General features: G+C 39.2%; 1 protein-coding gene across 1 annotated transcript in view; it reads right to left on the bottom strand.

Moving 5' to 3' along the window:
• Positions 1 to 17,796, bottom strand: part of EPHA7 (EPH receptor A7) — a 64,632-nt gene extending 46,836 nt beyond the window's left edge. Inside the window, exons 1-3 of the mRNA XM_075268215.1 lie at positions 17,542 to 17,796; positions 12,502 to 12,566; positions 9,804 to 10,473 (exon numbers count right to left, since the gene is read on the bottom strand). Of these exons, the coding sequence (XP_075124316.1) occupies positions 9,804 to 10,473; positions 12,502 to 12,566; positions 17,542 to 17,626 (820 nt within the window). The 5' untranslated portion in view covers positions 17,627 to 17,796. The remainder of the gene's footprint in view (positions 1 to 9,803; positions 10,474 to 12,501; positions 12,567 to 17,541) is intronic.
• Between the last annotated feature and the right edge of the window lie 1,485 nt (positions 17,797 to 19,281).

Here is a 19,281-nt window from a genome sequence, read left to right as displayed (position 1 = left end):
TGCTTTTTAGGGGCTGCTGGGCGACTGTGGTGTTATGTGTCTAAATGGCTTGTGCGGAGTCTCTCAGCATGTCTATCAATCAATGTCACGGCTCTCTGGGATTCCTGTGGTAAGTTAGCGTCTGACTGATTAGGAATAATAAGAGGGCCTCGCCTGCTTCATATTCATATATGCTTACAATGGGGGGACGATCAGCAGGAGATTAAAATGTGGATTATTCATTTCATTTGCACACTTCAGTAGAAAACAAACAAAGAGAAATACAAAACAGCGCCGCTACAACCTTACTTGGGCACTTTCTCCACATACTCTGGGCAAGCGTTGCTGGATTCTCTGTTAACTCTTTGCTGCTCATATAGAATGGAAAATGATGGCGGCCACGAATCTGCACTCATTTACGATAAAATAGCCATGGCCTAGCTAGTCTACAGATGAATGATTATATATGATTGATAACCTTTTAGCAAGACATTCAAAGTGGAATATAGTCGCAGGATAGAAGGCTAGATAGAAGATCTGTTACTAACCAGCAAATGTGATCAATCCCCTATTCTACATTCAATACTGAGTGCTCGCTCTCCCACTAGACTCCAAGTCATAATCACATGAGCCCAAGAAGGTGGGTTATAAGACATAAGAGGGCCTGGAACTGTGCGGTTACTGCTGAATTTCTTTCCTTGAATAACAACGTTCCTGCTTTCACCCTTTAGAGTCATTATTTTCCTCGGGAACGTCACAGGTGACTCCTTGTTCTCCCCTTGTCGATTCTGCGTGCTCAGGGACTGCTAGTGCAGATTTCCATTGTGAAGTTCCTGAAAACAGAGCTATAGCTCAGCTTCATTGACTCTGCGGGGATAGCTGAGGGATGTGCTTAACCTCAGAGAAACTTGAACTTTCAGTGTTTTCGATTTTAACTGTTTAGGAAAATAACAGATACCACACAGAGAAGGACCAAAAGAAAATGTCCCTGCTGTATGGCCACAATTATTAACTCATTATATTATTTTACCCCTTACACTAATGCAAAACACATAACAAACTGCTCCTTGTTATCTGGACAGAATGCTAATGAAGGGAAAGAGCTCAATAACGCTGCCTTCTAAGGCCCCATGCACAACCATCTTTACACATTTTTTAGAACAATCTATGGGTTTGTTTATCTGACAGTGAATAATATTTTTCCAGCCTATTGGACTCAATATAAATCTATGAGGTCATTTTTAACATCTCTTCATTTCATCAGTTTCATTGATGTTAAAAAAAAAACAAAAAAAACAGGTTTTGACTGGACTGGGTTAAAACTAAAAAGACCAATGAAGTTCACTCATTTTTTTCGCTGACACATCACTGAAACTAATATAAGACTAATGCACCATATTGCAGAAAAATCCACCTCAAAACCAGCCTCCAGAATAAAGCCTCCTAATAGAACTTTATTGGGATTCTTTTTTTGGAGGATGATTTTGAGGCAGATTCAGCGTCAAAATCAGTGCCAAAAAACTCTGTGTGCACTGACCCTTATAGAATGTAAAGTTCTGTATGTTTTTGTGCTATACGTTTTTTAATGCTCTTTATATAGAATTTTTCAGCCTTTATGTGAACATAAAAGTTCAGGCATTTATTTTTGTCTTTTATAGGTTCTCAGTTTTTACAAACCATAACTAGCTCAGGGCCCAAAAACTGCATCAATAAGTCTCAACATGTCTCTTTACCCTAGGAGCATGTTCATATATAGTCTCTTCTATGAGAATTTGGAGAGTTTCCGCACAAAAATTCACATGAAAAGCTGTTGCAAAACTCTTGCAAGAAATCTTCCATTTAATGGGAAACTGCAATGTGCATAGGCAAGTTTTTTGTTACTTTGTGAGCTTTTTCAAAACTTCAGCAAAGAAAAAAATAAGTAACATGTCAATGATTGGTGAGGACTCAGCACGGAATCCACACCATGGCTTCAATAGATGTCAATCGGACGGTGAAAAATCTCAACCAATATCTTGTCAAAACCTCTTCAAAAACCTCATTAAAGAATACATGGTCCTTGCAAAAACCTTCTCCAAAACCTTAAGTTTGGCCAGGACCACAAATCACTACATTTTACAATACCTACAGAGTAGATAGGATTCTGACTAATCGCATTCACACATAGCAAAAACATAACCTGCAGTAGAAAAGCTGCGATTTCAGAAATATTTGCGTTTTTTGTAAATCACAGCATGTCAATTATACCTACAGATATGCTGGGGTTTTTCTATATAGGTATAATAGGGGCAAAAAGTCCAAACAGAAAAACTGCAGACTTTCTGTGCACAACGCTGCGGTAAAAACGGCAATACGTTTCTGCTACAGGCTCGCTACGTGGGGCTTTAGCCTTAAGCTCATAGAGTTTTGGAGGAGTTTACAAAGTGGATTTGTACATGAAAAATAATCTGCGTGAACATACCCGAACAGTGCTCTCCAACTGTGCTTTATGTTTTAAAACACAAAAAAGAAACACAATTAAAATATTTATGCATTTTTTATATGTTGTATGCAATTAGTATTTTTCCTGCAATTAAACCATAGTGAGAACCTAGCCAAACAATATGGGAATGGTATTTTAACCCTGCCATTTCCAGAGCATGTAGCTCAGACGGAGGAGGGGGCAGAATGTCACAATGAATTGATCTTGCATTTTCAGTGTGTTGGTGTTTTTTTTTTTTGGCTTTTTACACTTTTTTTTTTTTTTACACGTTATGTTTATTTGTTAACAAGCTAGTACACCATGAAGTTGTACAAGTTATTTGTCCTATATGATTCAGATCGTTTTTATAAATATAAAGTTCTGTTAATAGGGTGTCATAAATACTTTCACACATTTTGAGACAGAGCTACAAATAAACTTCTATTTTATATTTTTGTTAGCATTTTTTTTTTATTTTAACAGTGTAGGGCACTGTATTTTTTTTTTTATTATTTATTTTTTTTTTTTTACTGCAAATCCCATCTGTTAGATAGGAAAACTGACCTGCACTGTTAATTCATGGCAATGAGAGAAGACAGTGAAGGGACTACAGTGTAGGGCTCTATTCATACAGGCATATTGTAGGTTCCCAGTGTTTTCTGATAGCAACTGTAGCACAATGGGCATGTTCTAGCCATCAAAGAAATGGAAGCCTGACAAAGAACTGACAGACACCATTTCAAGTCAATAAAATTGTCAGGACTTGCTGGGATCCATATGAAAATGAAAATATCATAGCTGGTGTTGCTTTTCTATAAACTGAAGCCATGATGGTAGCGTAAGCAGAGCCCTTAGGCACAGACCCTATTGCCTACACTGCCAGCAATCACATGATCAGTTCTACCCTTTCTACACAACACTCACTGACTGCGATGTATAAAACTACTGAGCAAGCAGAAGAGATAAGGGGAGTAGCACTATTCAATATTGTAAAATTTTAATAAACTATTCATTTGACAGGGGTTAAATTATACCCCCTTTCCCAAGTAAATAACTATTTATTTTTCACATTTTCAGTAAACTTCCCTGAAAACGCAAATCCTTTTTATTTCATTGTCCTTTCCCATTTTCAGCCTTATCTCTGCGCCTTCGTGTTATGAGTTTCTATATTTTGGTACGAAGATAAAAATGCAAGAATTCATATGTAATAACAGAATACGTATACAAACAAACAAAGCTCTGAAGAGGATTCAGGGTTTTCATTAACAGTACAGTAAAAGCAGCACTGAAAGCGTAAGTAAACTAAAGATACAAGATGTACAAAGACAACAGCCATGAGTAATGTGTGAAGAGCATTGGAAAATATATAGTACAAAAACATACAGAACTGGAAGTGCTAGAACTAAAAAGCTAAGGCCCCACGTTGAGGTAAGGCTCTAGATTTTGCAGAGTATTTTTCAGCCCAAACCAGGAGTGGCTACAAAAGGAATGGGGAATATAAAGCAAGAAGGTATATTTCTCCATTCTGCCTAATAACACTCCTGGCCTTGGCTTAACACCGCCCCCCCCCCCCCCCCACACACACACACAAAAAAAATCTGCAACAACAAAAAAGCATCTATTCCATAAAGTGGGGCCTTAGCCTAAGACAGCTTTAACCCTTTTACTGCCAAAGACACAGGTAACACTTCCTCACTTATCACAGCTATAATACTAAAGGCTAAAGTCTAGATAAGCCTTCGGCGTTCGATCCAGCAGAAATCCCAGACAACAAAATCCTGCAAGCCCAATTTTTTCGTCCAACAATGTTCTGGTTCTGCAACAGAACAGAAAAATGGAAACGTGAACTTAGCCTTACTCTTACGTTCTGTTTGTCTATATGGGTAAAGTGAGGGAAACTGCGCATAATAGGAGGAAGCCTATGATGGTGCGGCAGATTTTGTTGCAGGTTTCTTGAGGGGCAGCACATAGATTTCTGCAAACTTTATTAAATAGAATGGACTGAAATTGACCCAAAATGGGCCAAGAAGAAGTACAGGAACAGTTCTCTATGTTATCGGCCTTGTTACAGTTCACCCCTATGTCTAACCAGAACATACATGAACTATGGTGGGAGCTGATATCCGTCCTTCTAATACCGCAGATGTCAGCATGGGGTTAAAGAGGACCTCATCTGATTGTCTCATACCTCATCTGATTGTCACTATGAGTTGTTGTTGTTTTTTTTACCCAAATCCATTCAGCCATTTCACAGATTTATGCAAATTAGGATCTATTAGCCAAGTGGGTGTTAACACTATGTGTTCTTCCCTGTGTCTGGGGCCTCTGTGCTGGGTTTAGCTTGTAAAGATATTTAATCTCATCTAATCTGCTATAAATGATGGGATTACCTTTATATCTGACTCAGGCCGTCCTTTTGTTCTGGGGGCTGCAGAGTATATAACTATGACCCTGAGTGAAACATTCTTTCTTCTACATATGTTAATAACATTGTTAATGTCTGGTATATTTCAGATGGACTAGTGAAGAGCTCTGAATACCAGAACCAGGTAGGGCTGACATCAAATATAACATAGTAGCTTATGTCTGCTCCTTCACGCCTACGGCCTGATGTCTATCATGTTGAGGTACCTCAAGAACTAAGTACCAGTTCACACTGATGTCAAGCCTCCCATGTTGATAGATCGGTCATGATACCCTATGATTTGTCTGGATCTTTAATTGATCTGGCTGAAAAGCCTTTTCTATGTAATAGAATAGGGCTATACTCTTCAGTATTCTTATTGCATACAGCAGTCAAATCTTGCCACAACAGGGGGCAACACTGTGGCTCAGTGGTTAGCACTAGAGCCATGCAGCGCTGGAGTCCTGGGTTCAAATCCTGCCAGAAACAACATATGCAAGGAGTTTTTATGTTTTCCCCGTGTTTGCATGGGTTTCCTTCCATACTACAAAGACATACTGATAGGGGAAAAAAATGTACATTGTGATCCCTATATGGGGCTCACAATCTACATTAAAAAAAAACTTGACATAACAGATGTTACTAGACCCTAATGCAGGCCAGTGAAATTACAGTAAGCAGTTTTTTATGCAAAGTGAAGTCTTTCATATTGCAAAAGACCTTTCACCCATCAGCCATCCTGTCAAGTCACCCTGAAACTCTATTCTGGCACCTAACTTTTGGGCTGGTCTCATACAGCCATGTTTACAATGGTAAATGCTGATTCATGACCTGATTTAACCAAAAGGAATACAAAATATTTTACACCCAGCATCTATCACAATTCCGTTTGTAATTCTAGTGTATTTTTGTGCGGCATAAAATAATGTGAGCCCTCCTTGCAGCTGGACTCAGTGCAGCGCTTTCTTTAGCATACTTTCCTTTTAAAGTTTCATTTCTTTTGTTGTCTATGGAGGGTCTTATTCGTGGGAGACAAAAAAGTGATATTGCCTCTGGGATTACTCTGACTTACTCCTGAGATCCAACCCTGTAATATTAAATATAAAGCACCTAGTAGTGTGCATAGTCTATAAAAGCACCTTAACAGGATGAGCATTTTCTTTATTCTATATAACAAACATGATACAGTACTACAAAACTCATTACTTCACATGACATATGCACAGATAAGTGATAGAAGGTGCAGTGTCCAAAACCTAACACGCAATAACATGAATCAATAATAGAAATTATATAAACCAGAAAACATGTTGCAAATTATAGGAAAATGAAACAGCTTTTCCATGTTATATAGTTTTTGTATCTAGGAACAATGGCTGATCACTTACTATAAAAGATATTTGGTGGCGAGAGACAGATTTTTAAAGTTCTCAGATGGTAAATCTTTATTTTTACCATTTACGTATGTGGCTTATATAGTATGAATATACTGTGCTGTACTATATAGAAGTGGTCACCATTTAAATCAGACCTTTTCTCCCTAGGTTTACAATCTATAGCAGTTCTTAGAAAGCCATTTAACCTAACAAAATGTTTGCGAAATATAGAAAGAAAGTCACTTAAACCAAAGAGGAACATACAAAGTCCAGGCAGATATTGCTCTTAGTCTGAATTGAGCCCAGACCCCAGAGATGCGGGGTATAAGTGTTAACCGCTGTGGCGCCATATTGCCCAAACGCTTGGTTACAGCCTCTACAGTACATAAAGTATATGTTATATCATATATCTGTCAATATTCACACAGATGTAGAAACTAGTGAGACTTTTGACTTTAGAAACCCTGACTATTCTGGCCCAAGAACTGCTCCTTTAAAAGAAGTTGAGCTTCTCACTCTTGAAATCTGTTTATAATAAAATATAAAATTTGTGAAAAAAAAAAAAGTATAGAAACATTTCCAGCTAAATAAATACAGTTATTTTTCTGACTTCCTCGAGTCAGTTGGTGGATTTAGAAATAATGACACAAGCCTTCAGCTCCAGAACAATTTGCCCTATTGTGCGCACCTATCAAGTTCTGCCTTCACAGCGGCTCTCTGTTTTGAGGATAAAAGAATGAAACTGAAGCCCCGCTTCCCTTTCTCTTCCATGAGGGATGATTAAATCACACTCGCATTTAGTTAAAGCTCATCATTACATTGCTGATGCTTTGACGACTTGATTGAAAGAAGTATTTCCAAGAGTCGTAATGCTCATCTGTGTGTTTAATAACCGGCAATGAAAAAGAGCCAAGCAATCGTTTATCTGGGCCCTGTTACAGAGACACACATTATGCTCATATTTAATGTATGTGGAGATTAGGATGTATGCCGGCCCATCAAATAGCCCGATACCTTTACAGCTCACCTACTGACATCAAAGTGCAGCAACTGTCTAGTGAGAATCAAAAAATGACTTATTTAGGAATTTTGGACGTTATAATTGCAAAATAAAAGCTATGGACATTCTCATATAAAATATTAACTGCATTTCCAATGAGATTCAGTGTCTAGGAGAAGCAGTGACGGACTTGGCTTTTTAATGGCTACATTTCCACATTTGTTTTTGCAAGCCCCGCTAACAAGGAAACACTAGAAAGAGGGAATTGACTGAAGCGGTCCGATCATGCATTATTAACGCTTACGGCAAATTAATTCCTGCACTTCAGTTCTTTGTGGTGATGTATAAATTGTATGTATAGCTGCTGGCCTTGATAAAGATGTTGGGAGGATGCCTGCTCTCCCAGGTGAGAAGTTACTGAAACAGGCAACACGAGCACATTCATTAAACTAATCTCTAGAAATGTAGTGATTCCAGCGCACAAAATGCGTGAGGTCTGCAGGCAACATATAATACCCAGTGTCTCGGCACTGCAGGGATTTAGGATGAGCTCTGCCTCTGCTATACCGTGCTATCAATCAAAGGAAGTAAAAAAGGAGTTAAGATTTCAGTGAACTTCATCTTGCCTGCTCTACCTTGTACGGTGAAAGGCAGCACAATGTCAGGGCTATCAGCCAGCTAATGATTTAATAATGAAGCATAGTCTTCTTTCATATAGTCATATTGGGAGAGTCATTTCCCATTTACTAATGATCTCTACAAACTGTGGCAAATGTTTGGCTTTCCGGCTTTTCTTAGTATAATTCTGTCTCGGTATGAATATTTGTATTTGGCATAAAGAACACGGGTATTGCTTTGACACGAAGAGAGATGGCAGTAAGTGTATACTGATCTGGGGATCAATGATCAAGAGCATTGGCAAGTCAAGTTTTCCATCATAGCTGTGGGGAATTCATGGTCAGGCTGCCAGGCTCAGTACAGGCAGAAGCTGATGTATGTGTCTTCTGCAAAGCATTTTCTCTGCAGTTGCTTGGGATGGAAGCCAAGGAAGGGAATTATTGTAGCAAACAAACACAGTGCAACACTCAAGAATAAATGACAGCACAAGCATACAGTCAACATTTTGCTGCTCAAAATGAAGTACCCTGCTCAAGGAAGCTTGTTCAATGCATTTGTTTTACAGGGCTCTAAACAAATCTTGCTTTCCCCCTATAGCTAGTGTGAAGTCGATGGCGATACATATAGGACGTGGTTCGTTCTCTGACCTCATGGTCTGCAAAGAGGATCTGAAATGGGAAGTCTTGCCTTTAATGCTGTTATGAGCTTAGACACAGTGCTGTGTGAAATGACTGAGATGCCGGGGCAACCTATAACCTCTATTTCTAAATAGATTATACTCCCAACCTCCAAACTTGCTTTCAATTTCTATACTACAAGTGTTAAAGTGGATTGTGCTCAGCAGCTGGACTGTCTGATCAACTGGCCAGAACTCGACCACTACTTAGCAATTACATAGGAAGCCTTATTAAAGAAAGTCATCCCAGTTTACTGAGGATTAGAAAATTGAAGGCGCTTTCTACAGATGCAGCAAGTGCTGAAAAAAGTGCTTTGCCAGAGCCCAGTGAAGGCTATCAGTGAATTTCTAGTTTTAAGCTCCGGCAGAGAATGCTGCCATTAGTTACAGAATTAGTCTTTAACTATCCATTGCCCACACAGAATGGATTTACATGTCTATATGTCTTAGTGTTTGTATGTATCCCCTTATGTATTCCATTATTTATGGGTGGAAGGCATATTCTATAAAACAGCAGAGTTTGTGTTCTTTGGAAGACTCCTTGATGTTCTTGCTTGTTACTATCCGCACATAAATATAATCTTTTTTATGTTGCAGAAGTGAAATGTTAGGGGCAACGGTATTTCCTGGGGAAAAAACATCACACGTGCTGGCCTGATACATATTTTCAGTCACTTGGAAGATAAATAAGTGGATGTCGCAGCTCTGCTAGACAAGCCTCTATTGGTATGCATCTGGAGAAGCTGTGCTCTGCAGGCTAAAATAGCTTCCATTGCATGGAGCTGATATGAGACTTCCTTCTGATTCTACGCTATAATTCTACATTATTTTTGCTCCAAACATTATCGTGTTTATAAAACATTACTATCTAGCCATACCATAAAAAACGCAGCTGTGCATCTTGTCACAAATTCTGCAACAAATCTGAACAAAATCAACATGAGATATGTGGCATTTGACTCAGAAAAATCTCTTTGACTTTGGTACAAATGTGTTCCGCTGGGGCTTTTCTGTCTGTAAATTTGAATGGCAAGTCCGCAGAAATTACATTATGTGTAAATATAACCTCACAGTAACCTTTTTAGATTAAATACCTTGGCTATTGATTGTAGAAGTAGCTAAGGCCCATTCCCTATTAGCGCTCTTGTAGGACATACCCTAATCCATTTGCAGACGCAACAAACAATGATAAAATGGTTATATTTCCCACAGTCATGTATTAAACAATTGTTTTACCACCAGGATTAAGCAATGGCCACTATACTACTAAAAAACAAAAACAGACTTACGTTCACATGTATCGCCTTTTTGTTGGAATCCCGCTCTGCAGATGCATTTTCCAATGGGCACCAGCCATTCGCCTTCCGCACTGCAGTGCATTTTGGGAGAATTATCTGCTTCTTCTTCTGCATTGCTTACACATGTCCCTCTTACTTCGACCAAGGAGGAGAATTCAGAGCCAGTGACAGTGTCAGGGAATATGGCTAAATTCTCAATAATGGTCCAACATTTTTTGTAGTACACCTTCACAGACACCAGGGCAATGCAGGCTCCTACGTCCTGAAATGCCAGGTAAAAACCTTTTTTGGAAAGTGGTCCAATTTCCCGAACCTCTGTATTCAGTTTCATTTTCCGTTCTCCAAGATCTCCTTGGGTAAAACTTTCATCTGCGGCGATAGTGTCTATTTTCACATATTGATTTTCTCTCATGTTTCTGCCAGTGTCGTAATCTGTTTCATAGTAATACAAGTTAAAGGTTTCCTTGCAAGTTCCCAGCACACCAGGAAGACTGTTACAATCCCTTAAAGTGAACTTTAGCTCAACAAAAATCCTTTGTGCGTTGGCTTTTGAAATCCAGTTAGTTCGTAGCCAGTTGTTCTGGTTTGGCTCCAAGACCTGACATACCTGATAAGTTCTAATTGGTGTGTAATTTTCATCCAGTCCACTGATTTCTTCCCACTGGAAATAGATAGAAGTCATATCAGTCATGTAACAAAAGAAGCACTGTTTACTTAGAAGGCACTTTCAGTCATTTCACCCTCATGGTCCAACTATATTATTGTCTTTCTACCTAGGTCTAGGACTGTATGTAGAGTAGTAGAGAAGTTCTAGTATATTAGAAAGTTTTTGGTAAATCTACAAACAGATCCTCATATAAAAGAAACAGTCATGAAAAATATAATTTCCCCACCACATCTAAAAAAAAAAAAAGTTCACAAAATCAGAAATGGTCTACAGAGACACTTTTTGTACCCTACCTACTTACCCTTTGCAGACTACTCTATTTCCATTTTACAATGCCATACAGTTCTATATAAAGGTGTCAGTGAACATACCGGTTGTCAGCCAAACAAAAATTACTTCCAGTAATTGGTAAAAATCAGTGAAAAACTAAAAATTCAACTTCTCAGGGAAAATATTTATTACAGGCATGCATTTCAACATTTGGGAGAGAATGGAAATGGCAGGCAAGTCAGGTGCCAGCTTGGCAATTTTCTGATGTAGTCTAATGCTTGTCAATATTGGCTGATATGTGAAACAGATATGTACACAGGATCTAGAGGAAACAGATGTACAGCAAGGGAACAGGTGTATAAAGAAGAAAGCAACTGTATGTGGCATAATACGTCCTTGTCAAACAATCGTATTGTCTGCAGTATGTTACTTCAACTCATAGTGTCCAGACATTATGTATATAGAATGGCAATTTATTACAACTTGCTGTAAATAAAATTTAAGGCATAGATCCCAGAATAAGTGTTTGTATTTCTTACACATGATGTAATTTGCTTTAGTCTTAGAATTCTGATTTCCTTTTAGTAACCCAGCTTTGTATAACATTCTAAACAAGCACTAACAAAGAAGAAGACATGTTTAAAGGGTGTTATTTCATAGATTATTTTGTATAAATGCTAAGAATTTTTTATACCTATAATCCAATCCGATAGCAACCATAAAGTACTCGAATGAAATGTCTCTAAAGTATCATGAAGGGAACATTATAAGTACAGTATCTTACATTGAAAAGCTGTGAAATGATAGTCCTACTCCTGGATATTTTCTTCCTTATCCACATTATAGGTATGTAGCTCAAACAACATGAAACAATTATTAGGAAGGTGTTCTACTGTTACCATGGTTAAATTTAGTGCCGTGATCGCTTATGGATTTAGACCACTTCATGGATTATTTGCTAGGCTACCTAAACTACGGTAAATAATTTTCACATATTTCTTATAACATACTAAGCTATGTTATTTCATTCTAACAGTAAGATTTTTGTATATGGTACATTGTAATTTTTTATTGGTTTCATTAATTTTGCAAATTTATACTCCATAAAAAGCGTTACATGAGCTGTCTATTTTTTGGGTTGCGCTAATATGTAAATGGTTTCGATTCTGGCGATTTGGGCTAAATCTAAACGTCCTTCATAACTTTTTTCTAGTGTAGCTAAGGTAAGAGAAAAGTCTGTACACCAAAGATTAGGGCAGACTTAAAGGCCGGGACTATGCATTATATATTTACATATATTTTCTTTCTCTGTTATGTCCTAGTGAGGAATGTGGACTCCATTTGAGAGAACAATATCTGATAGATAATCTTCTGTCCATTGGTAATTATTTCCTAAGTAGTGAAGCGCTACATCAGAAGCATGTTAATGTGTGATGGAGCATCCAGTAATAACCTCCTAGAATGTGGGAATGACACTTCAATTTGTGAACAAGATAAAGACGTGCATAGCTAATGCAAAACTAAGAAGATTTTAGCCTGGAGCAGAAATAGAAATTATTTGTATTTAAAATAAACTTTTCCTCCCAAATTTTTAAATTTGGTTCCCCCTCCTGCACACACTGCATGAAATCTAAATCTTTCACCACTGCTTTTCTAAGCATTCTAATGTTCCTAAGCCAGTCTACAGCTTGGCCTGAGCATGTCAAGCATGAAATGAAGCTTTCTTTTGGGATTGTTTGGAAGAAATCTTACCCCACTGGAGGGAGAGGAAATCCATTCCAATTCTGTCTGTTGTGCTTTGGAATCCAGCAATATAACTGCAAAATAAAAGTTATGATAAGAGTTATTGATAACACATTGTTATTCAAACACGGTATGACAGAGTGTTTACTTTCAACAACAAAATTTACTCTAAAGAAAGTAAAATAAATAAATAAATAAATCACTAATGCTATAAAAATAACAAATTCCTGCATGTGAAAAGCATGTTGGGATTGTGGTGTGGTCAGGGGCTTACATGTGCCTGTCTCTCTTATCTAGCCTCTCTGTTCTGGCTCCTTGTTATAGTTCTACATACATAACATGCTTCTTTTACATACTACATACTTCATACTAGCAGTGTATGCTTGATGTAACGCTCCTTTTTATGACTCCTTTATAGCTCCAGTCTAGTTCATTCTTATAACTTTTGACCCATATGAATTTTGCTTCTCGATTTATTTATTTTTTTTTTTTACAAGATCATCCTTGTCTTTACTTTCTTTTTTTTTTTTTCACTTTTTTTTCACCACCAAAATGTGTTACACTTACTTGGCACGGCTACATACATTTAGTTTCTATTGTGAAGTTAAAAAACCAGGCTATAGCAGTGGGCCTTCCACCACTTCAGTTAGCCACCTCTCAATATTATGTAGGCGACTAGCAGAAATTCACAATGAGTGGAATAGTAATATCTTTAACTTTAAGGGCTGATTTGTTTAGAACATTTTTTACTCCGTGTTTTTATTTTAGATCGGACTTGTTTGTATTCGATAGATAATGTCATGAATAAAAAGTAAACTTATAATGGATTCATGTAGAAAGCAGAACACACAACCTCGGAGCTACTTCAGCTGCTACAAAAAGCAATGTCTGACTAGCATTGCGTGGAGAGGTAAAGTCTAAGTGAAATCACACAGATATCCTCAATATCATGCTGTCTAGTCTTTTGCTGCCCTCATATCTGTACCTTGTCCAAGTCTCGCTGTCCATCAATATGAAACAAAAGTAATACAGGGTACACATCTCCATTTTCTAGAACCTTCCATATGTCACAATAGCCAGAAAGATAGCATTTGTTTTCTTTGCATAAGAAACAAGTCCTATCTACCAGACCCATTTTCTAGTCTTTGATTCTGAAGTGGTGGATAAGATTATAGCCATAGAGAAAATATTAGCGCATGCCAAGTACTGCCTTGCCATGAACTGACCTTTCTCTCCATCCTATAAAATATGTATTGTGTAGCTGGCTGCTGATTTCCATGCTGAGGCTTAAGATGTGTCAGCCCTACCCCACAGCACACGTTTCTACATCACTTACTGGGTGTAATGGTTCTACAATGAGACGTGTGGATTCAAGCAGAAGGACAAGAAATGGATATGTTTTGCCTGCGAGCAGTAGAGACTGATCTTTCTGCACAGACCCCTATTCCCAGGACTATGGCTGGAAAGCTGCTCCAGGAAAGGCAGCAGTCTCTCCTTATCTTGTGTCGGAGGAGCTTTTTTGTGTCCTGTTTGGCTGGATCATTCACTGCTGACACTGAGCTGTGATCTGCATAATGTATTCATACAGCTCTAGGGACAATGCTCATTGTGCAGGGTTCTGCTATACCTAGCGCCTTTACTCTATCATGCATCTGATTGTATCCACACACCGCCCTGAAAGTTCAGCAGTCACGACTATAACTCAACAGTCTATTTTGCTTATTAGACTGGCTATATAATGCTTTCCTAAAACAGTGATCTTCTGCAAGAGGGTCACAGGGCACGCGCATGAATGTCACTCAGACACTGACACTTTTGTTGCTGATCTGTAGGTCATATGTTTTCTAAAACTTGTGGAAGATGGAGCCTTGCGTACATAAGTTATAAACTTCCTCTGCTTTATACAGTATTTGCATCCTTATTTATAGGAAATGGCTAAAGAAGTGTCATGGTATTAGTCTATACACAGATGGCATATATGAGACAGTGCGCAGTGTCCTGACAAGGTGATGAGGAAGGAGGATGACACACGAAGTTGTACTCTAGGCAAGAAGCTCTGTGGTCACTATGCTCCTTCTACAGGCGCTACCTGGAACTTTCCCTAAAAAATAAAGCACAAAAACTATGGGAAAATTGTCCTAGACTCACCTCATCCTCTATAGAAAAAACAGCACTGTTACTATTACACAGTCTACTAATACACCAACTCCACATCCAAGTGTGTCACACAGAAATCAGCATTACCTGCACTAGTACTAAAGCGACATCTCCATATCCAGGATAAAGTACACAGGCATAATAATAATACTCTAACAACACTTACCAATAACTCCACATCTAGGAGTCACAAGACAGACCCTCACTCTTTACAATACAAGAAATAAACACTGAAGAAATGCAGGCCAAGTGTGTAATAGCCATGGAGTGTGACATTTATTGCCCTGAGGCCCACACTCACAAAAAGATCACAAAAGCTAGATTACTGTTTGCATACACGTGCGACATCACAAGCTCTAAATATGTTATTACTATATGTATGCTACATGACACATCACACAAGAAATGTATTCATTATGTAACATGTGGCATCAGAGCACATAAGTATTATCATTACTGATATTACACCAGGTGTATCAGTAAACAACATTCTGATATAGTGTGTAATATTATTCCTACTATATGCACTATAACCTCACAAGCGTGACAACACATTGTACATACATCAGTAGCCCACTCTGACAGACCATGCACAAGTAATATTATAACTACTATGCTGCCATATGGAAGATACCACACAATTAATATTAGTAATATAATGTGTGACAGACCTTGCACAGCTCACAATTAATATTATGAAGACCCCCACTTAAGTGTGTGGCAGACACCAATACTCAGACAGGCAGCCCCTTGTGATATAACTAGTACATGCAGTATACTAATACTCAGATGGCGGACAGGTAGCACCTCTGTAATATTACTAGTACATCCAGTACACTAATACTCATATGGCGGACAGGCAGCAGTTCTGTAATATTACTAGTACACCCAGTATACTAATACTCAGATGGCGGACAGGTAGCACCTCTGTAATATTACTAGTATATCCAGTACACTAATACTCAGATGGCGGACAGGTAGCACCTCTGTAATATTACTAGTACACCCAGTACACTAATACTCAGATGGTGGACAGGTAGCGCCTCTGTAATATTACTAGTACATTCAGTACACTAATACTCAGATTGCGGACAAGTAGCACCTTTGTAATATAACTAGTACATCCAGTACACTAATACTCAGATGGCGGACAGGTATCACCTATGTAATATTACTAGTACATCTGTAGCGGACTGTAAGGTTATAGGTTGGACTTGATGGACAGATATCTATATCCAACCTCATCTACTATGTAATTATGTAGTACACTAATACTCAGATAGCGGACAGGTAGCACTTCTGTAATATTACTAGTACATCCAGTACACTAATACTCAGATGGCGGACAGGCAGCAGTTCTGTAATATTACTAGTACATCCAGTACACTAATACTCAGATGGCGGACAGGCAGCACTTCTGTAATATTACTAGTATATCCAGTACACTAATACTCAGATGGCGGACAGGCAGCACATAAGTAATATAATCACTACATGCACTAGTACTCCCATGTGTAGTGGACACACATACAGTAAAATATTACTACTGTATACACCATTACGTTCTGTGACAGACAGCACACATGTGACACTATAACTGCACAAACACACTAGTAGTCATGAGTGTGACAGACAGCACACATGTAATACTATAACTACACAAACACATTAGTAGTCATGTGTGCTACAGACTACACATATGTAATGTTACAACTATACACACATACACACACTAGCATTCAGGTGTGTAACAGACAACACAAATATAATATCACTACTACACAGATACACTACTGGTCAGTTGTGTGACAGGCAACACATGTGTAATATCATTACTACACACACACTAGTAGTCAGGTGTGTGACAGACAACACACGTAATATCAGTACTACATAGACACACTAATAGTTGTGTGACAGACAGCAAATGTAATATCACTAGTAGACAGACACACTAATAGTCAACTGTGTGACAGACAACACACATGTAATATCAGTACTACATAGACACACTAATAGTTGTGTGACAGACAACATACATAATATCACTAGTAGACAGACACACTAATAGTCAAGTGTGTGACAGACAAGACGTGATATCACTAGTAGACAGACAACATACATGTTATAACACTAGTAGACAGACAACATACATGTGATATCACTAGTAGACAGACAACATACATGTGATATCACTAGTAGACAGACAACATACATGTGATATCACTAGTAGACAGACAACATACATGTGATATCACTAGTAGACAGACAACATACATGTGATATCACTAGTAGACAGACAATATACATGTGATATCACTGGTAGACAGACAACACACATGTGATATCACTAGTAGACAGACAACACACATGTGATATCACTAGTAGACAGACAACATACATGTGATATCACTAGTACACAGACAACATACATGTGATATCACTAGTAGACAGACAACATACCTGTGATAACACTATTAGACAGACAACACACATGTGATATCACTAGTACACAGACAACATACATGTGATATCACTAGTAGACAGACAACATACATGTGATATCACTAGTAGACAGATACACTAGTATTCAGGTGTGTGACAGACACGACACGGGTTATATTCGGCCACACAGGCTCCTCAGTGTGACACCAGACAGCCCCGGCTGCGGTCATCGTCCCTGCACAGCCCCAGGAGGGCGCTATAAATACAGCTGGTGGTGATGATGAGGGAACATGGGCTCCTCCAGGGACTGCCCTATACATAGCCCTGCTGCCTTCTTGCCATGACGTGCACAGAGTTTCTCCACAACACACAAAACTTAACTCTGCTGCTCTCTGGTAATGTCGCCGCTCCACACGGCGCACTGAGGAAACTTTGTGGCGCTCTTACCTTCCTTGGCAGTCTGTGTGTCCCCGGTATGTGCAAATAGAAGCAAGCAGAGGAATAAGGTAATCCAGGAGACACGAGGGGACATGGTGCATTGGAGTGCAGGATTCGGTGTGCTTGGGCTGTGCGGGCAGATGCTGCTGTCTGGGATGTCACTCTCAGGTGCTGTTTGCAGAGTTACAGCGTGCAGAATACATTCCTGTGCACACTGAGGGATGCTCGTCCCTGCTCCAGCGATGTGCCAGCCTCTGACTGCAGCCTACAGCTAGAGCCTAGTGGGTTAAAGGAGCTGTGCTAACGTCAGGGACATGTGACCCGTGTGGGAGGAGCCTCGTGTGCTGGAGGAGGATGGAGAGGGCTCAGCCTGCCTATCTGCTGGACCACGGCACGGCGCCGAAAGTTTCTGATGGAGGCGCCCGGCAGGTGATACACCCAACACGTCATATACCGGCTCGGTGTCATATGTGCAGGACGGCTCGTCTCCTCAGCAGCTGGTAAGAGCCACTAAACTCCCTTCCCCTGTGCAGTCCTATGTAACAGTGTAGTGTAGTGTGCAGTCCTATGTAACAGTGTTCTGTAGTGTGCAGTCCTATGGAAAAGTGTTCTGTAGTCTGCAGTCCTATGTAACAGTGTTCTGTAGTCTGCAGTCCCATGTAACAGTGTTCTGTAGTGTGCAGTCCTATGTAACAGTGTTCTGTAGTGTGCAGTCCCATGTAACAGTGTTCTGTAGTGCGCAGTCCCATGTAACAGTGTTCTGTAGTGTGCAGTCCCATGTAACAGTGTTCTGTAGTGTGCAGTCCCATGTAGCAGTGTTCTGTAGTGTGCAGTCCTATGTAACAGTGTTCTGTAGTGTGCAGTCCTATGGAAAAGTGTTCTGTAGTGTGCAGTCCCATGTAACAGTATTCTGTATTATGCAGTCCTATGTAACAGTGTTCTGTAGTGTGCAGTCCTATGGAAAAGTGTTCTGTAGTGTGCAGTCCCATGTAACAGTGTTCTGTAGTGTGCAGTCCCATGTAACAGTGTTCTGTAGTGTGCAGTCCATGTAACTGTGTTGTGTAGTGTGCAGTCCTATGGAAAAGTGTTGTGTAGTGTGCAGTCCTATGGAAAAGTGTTCTGTAGTCTGCAGTCCTATGTAACAGTGTTCTGTAGTCTGCAGTCCTATGTAACAGTGTTCTGTAGTCTGCAGTCCTATATAATACATACGTGTTTTGTTGGAAGCAGTCCTATGTAAAAGTTTAATGAGTGGGATTCTGAAAGATGTCTGGGTTGTGCACTGCTATCTAAAATATGTGCAGTCCCATGTAAAGGTGTTCTGTGCGATTTTGGAAGATCTCTTGAATGCAGTCCTATGTGAACACATTCTGTTCATTCCAGGCTACTTTGTATTTGGAGCAGTCCTATGTAACAGTGTCATCACATTTGAGAAGTCAAATCTTGTGTTGCAGTCCTGTGCAAAAGGTATATGTGTGACTGTATATTTTCTGCTGGGTACAGAACTGGGGAGACGTGTCCCATAGGGTTGTGGAGGTTCCCCTGACTTTTTGGGATTTTAGATGCTTTATGGTGACGGGAGTCCTATGCAAGTTGATACCTTTTAATGTACATCTGAAAAGATGAGAAATTTCAGGACCACTTTGGTCTCTTCCTCAGACATGGTATACAGTGTATACCATGTCTGAGGAAGAAATACTATACACTATACTATACTATACACAATACTATCTGAAGATTCACTTGTTTATA

The sequence above is a fragment of the Leptodactylus fuscus genome, chromosome 3, assembly GCF_031893055.1.
Source record: "Leptodactylus fuscus isolate aLepFus1 chromosome 3, aLepFus1.hap2, whole genome shotgun sequence".
Taxonomy (NCBI): domain Eukaryota; kingdom Metazoa; phylum Chordata; class Amphibia; order Anura; family Leptodactylidae; genus Leptodactylus; species Leptodactylus fuscus.
Note: the sequence above shows the minus strand (reverse complement) of the source record. Positions and strands in the feature narration are given on the sequence as shown.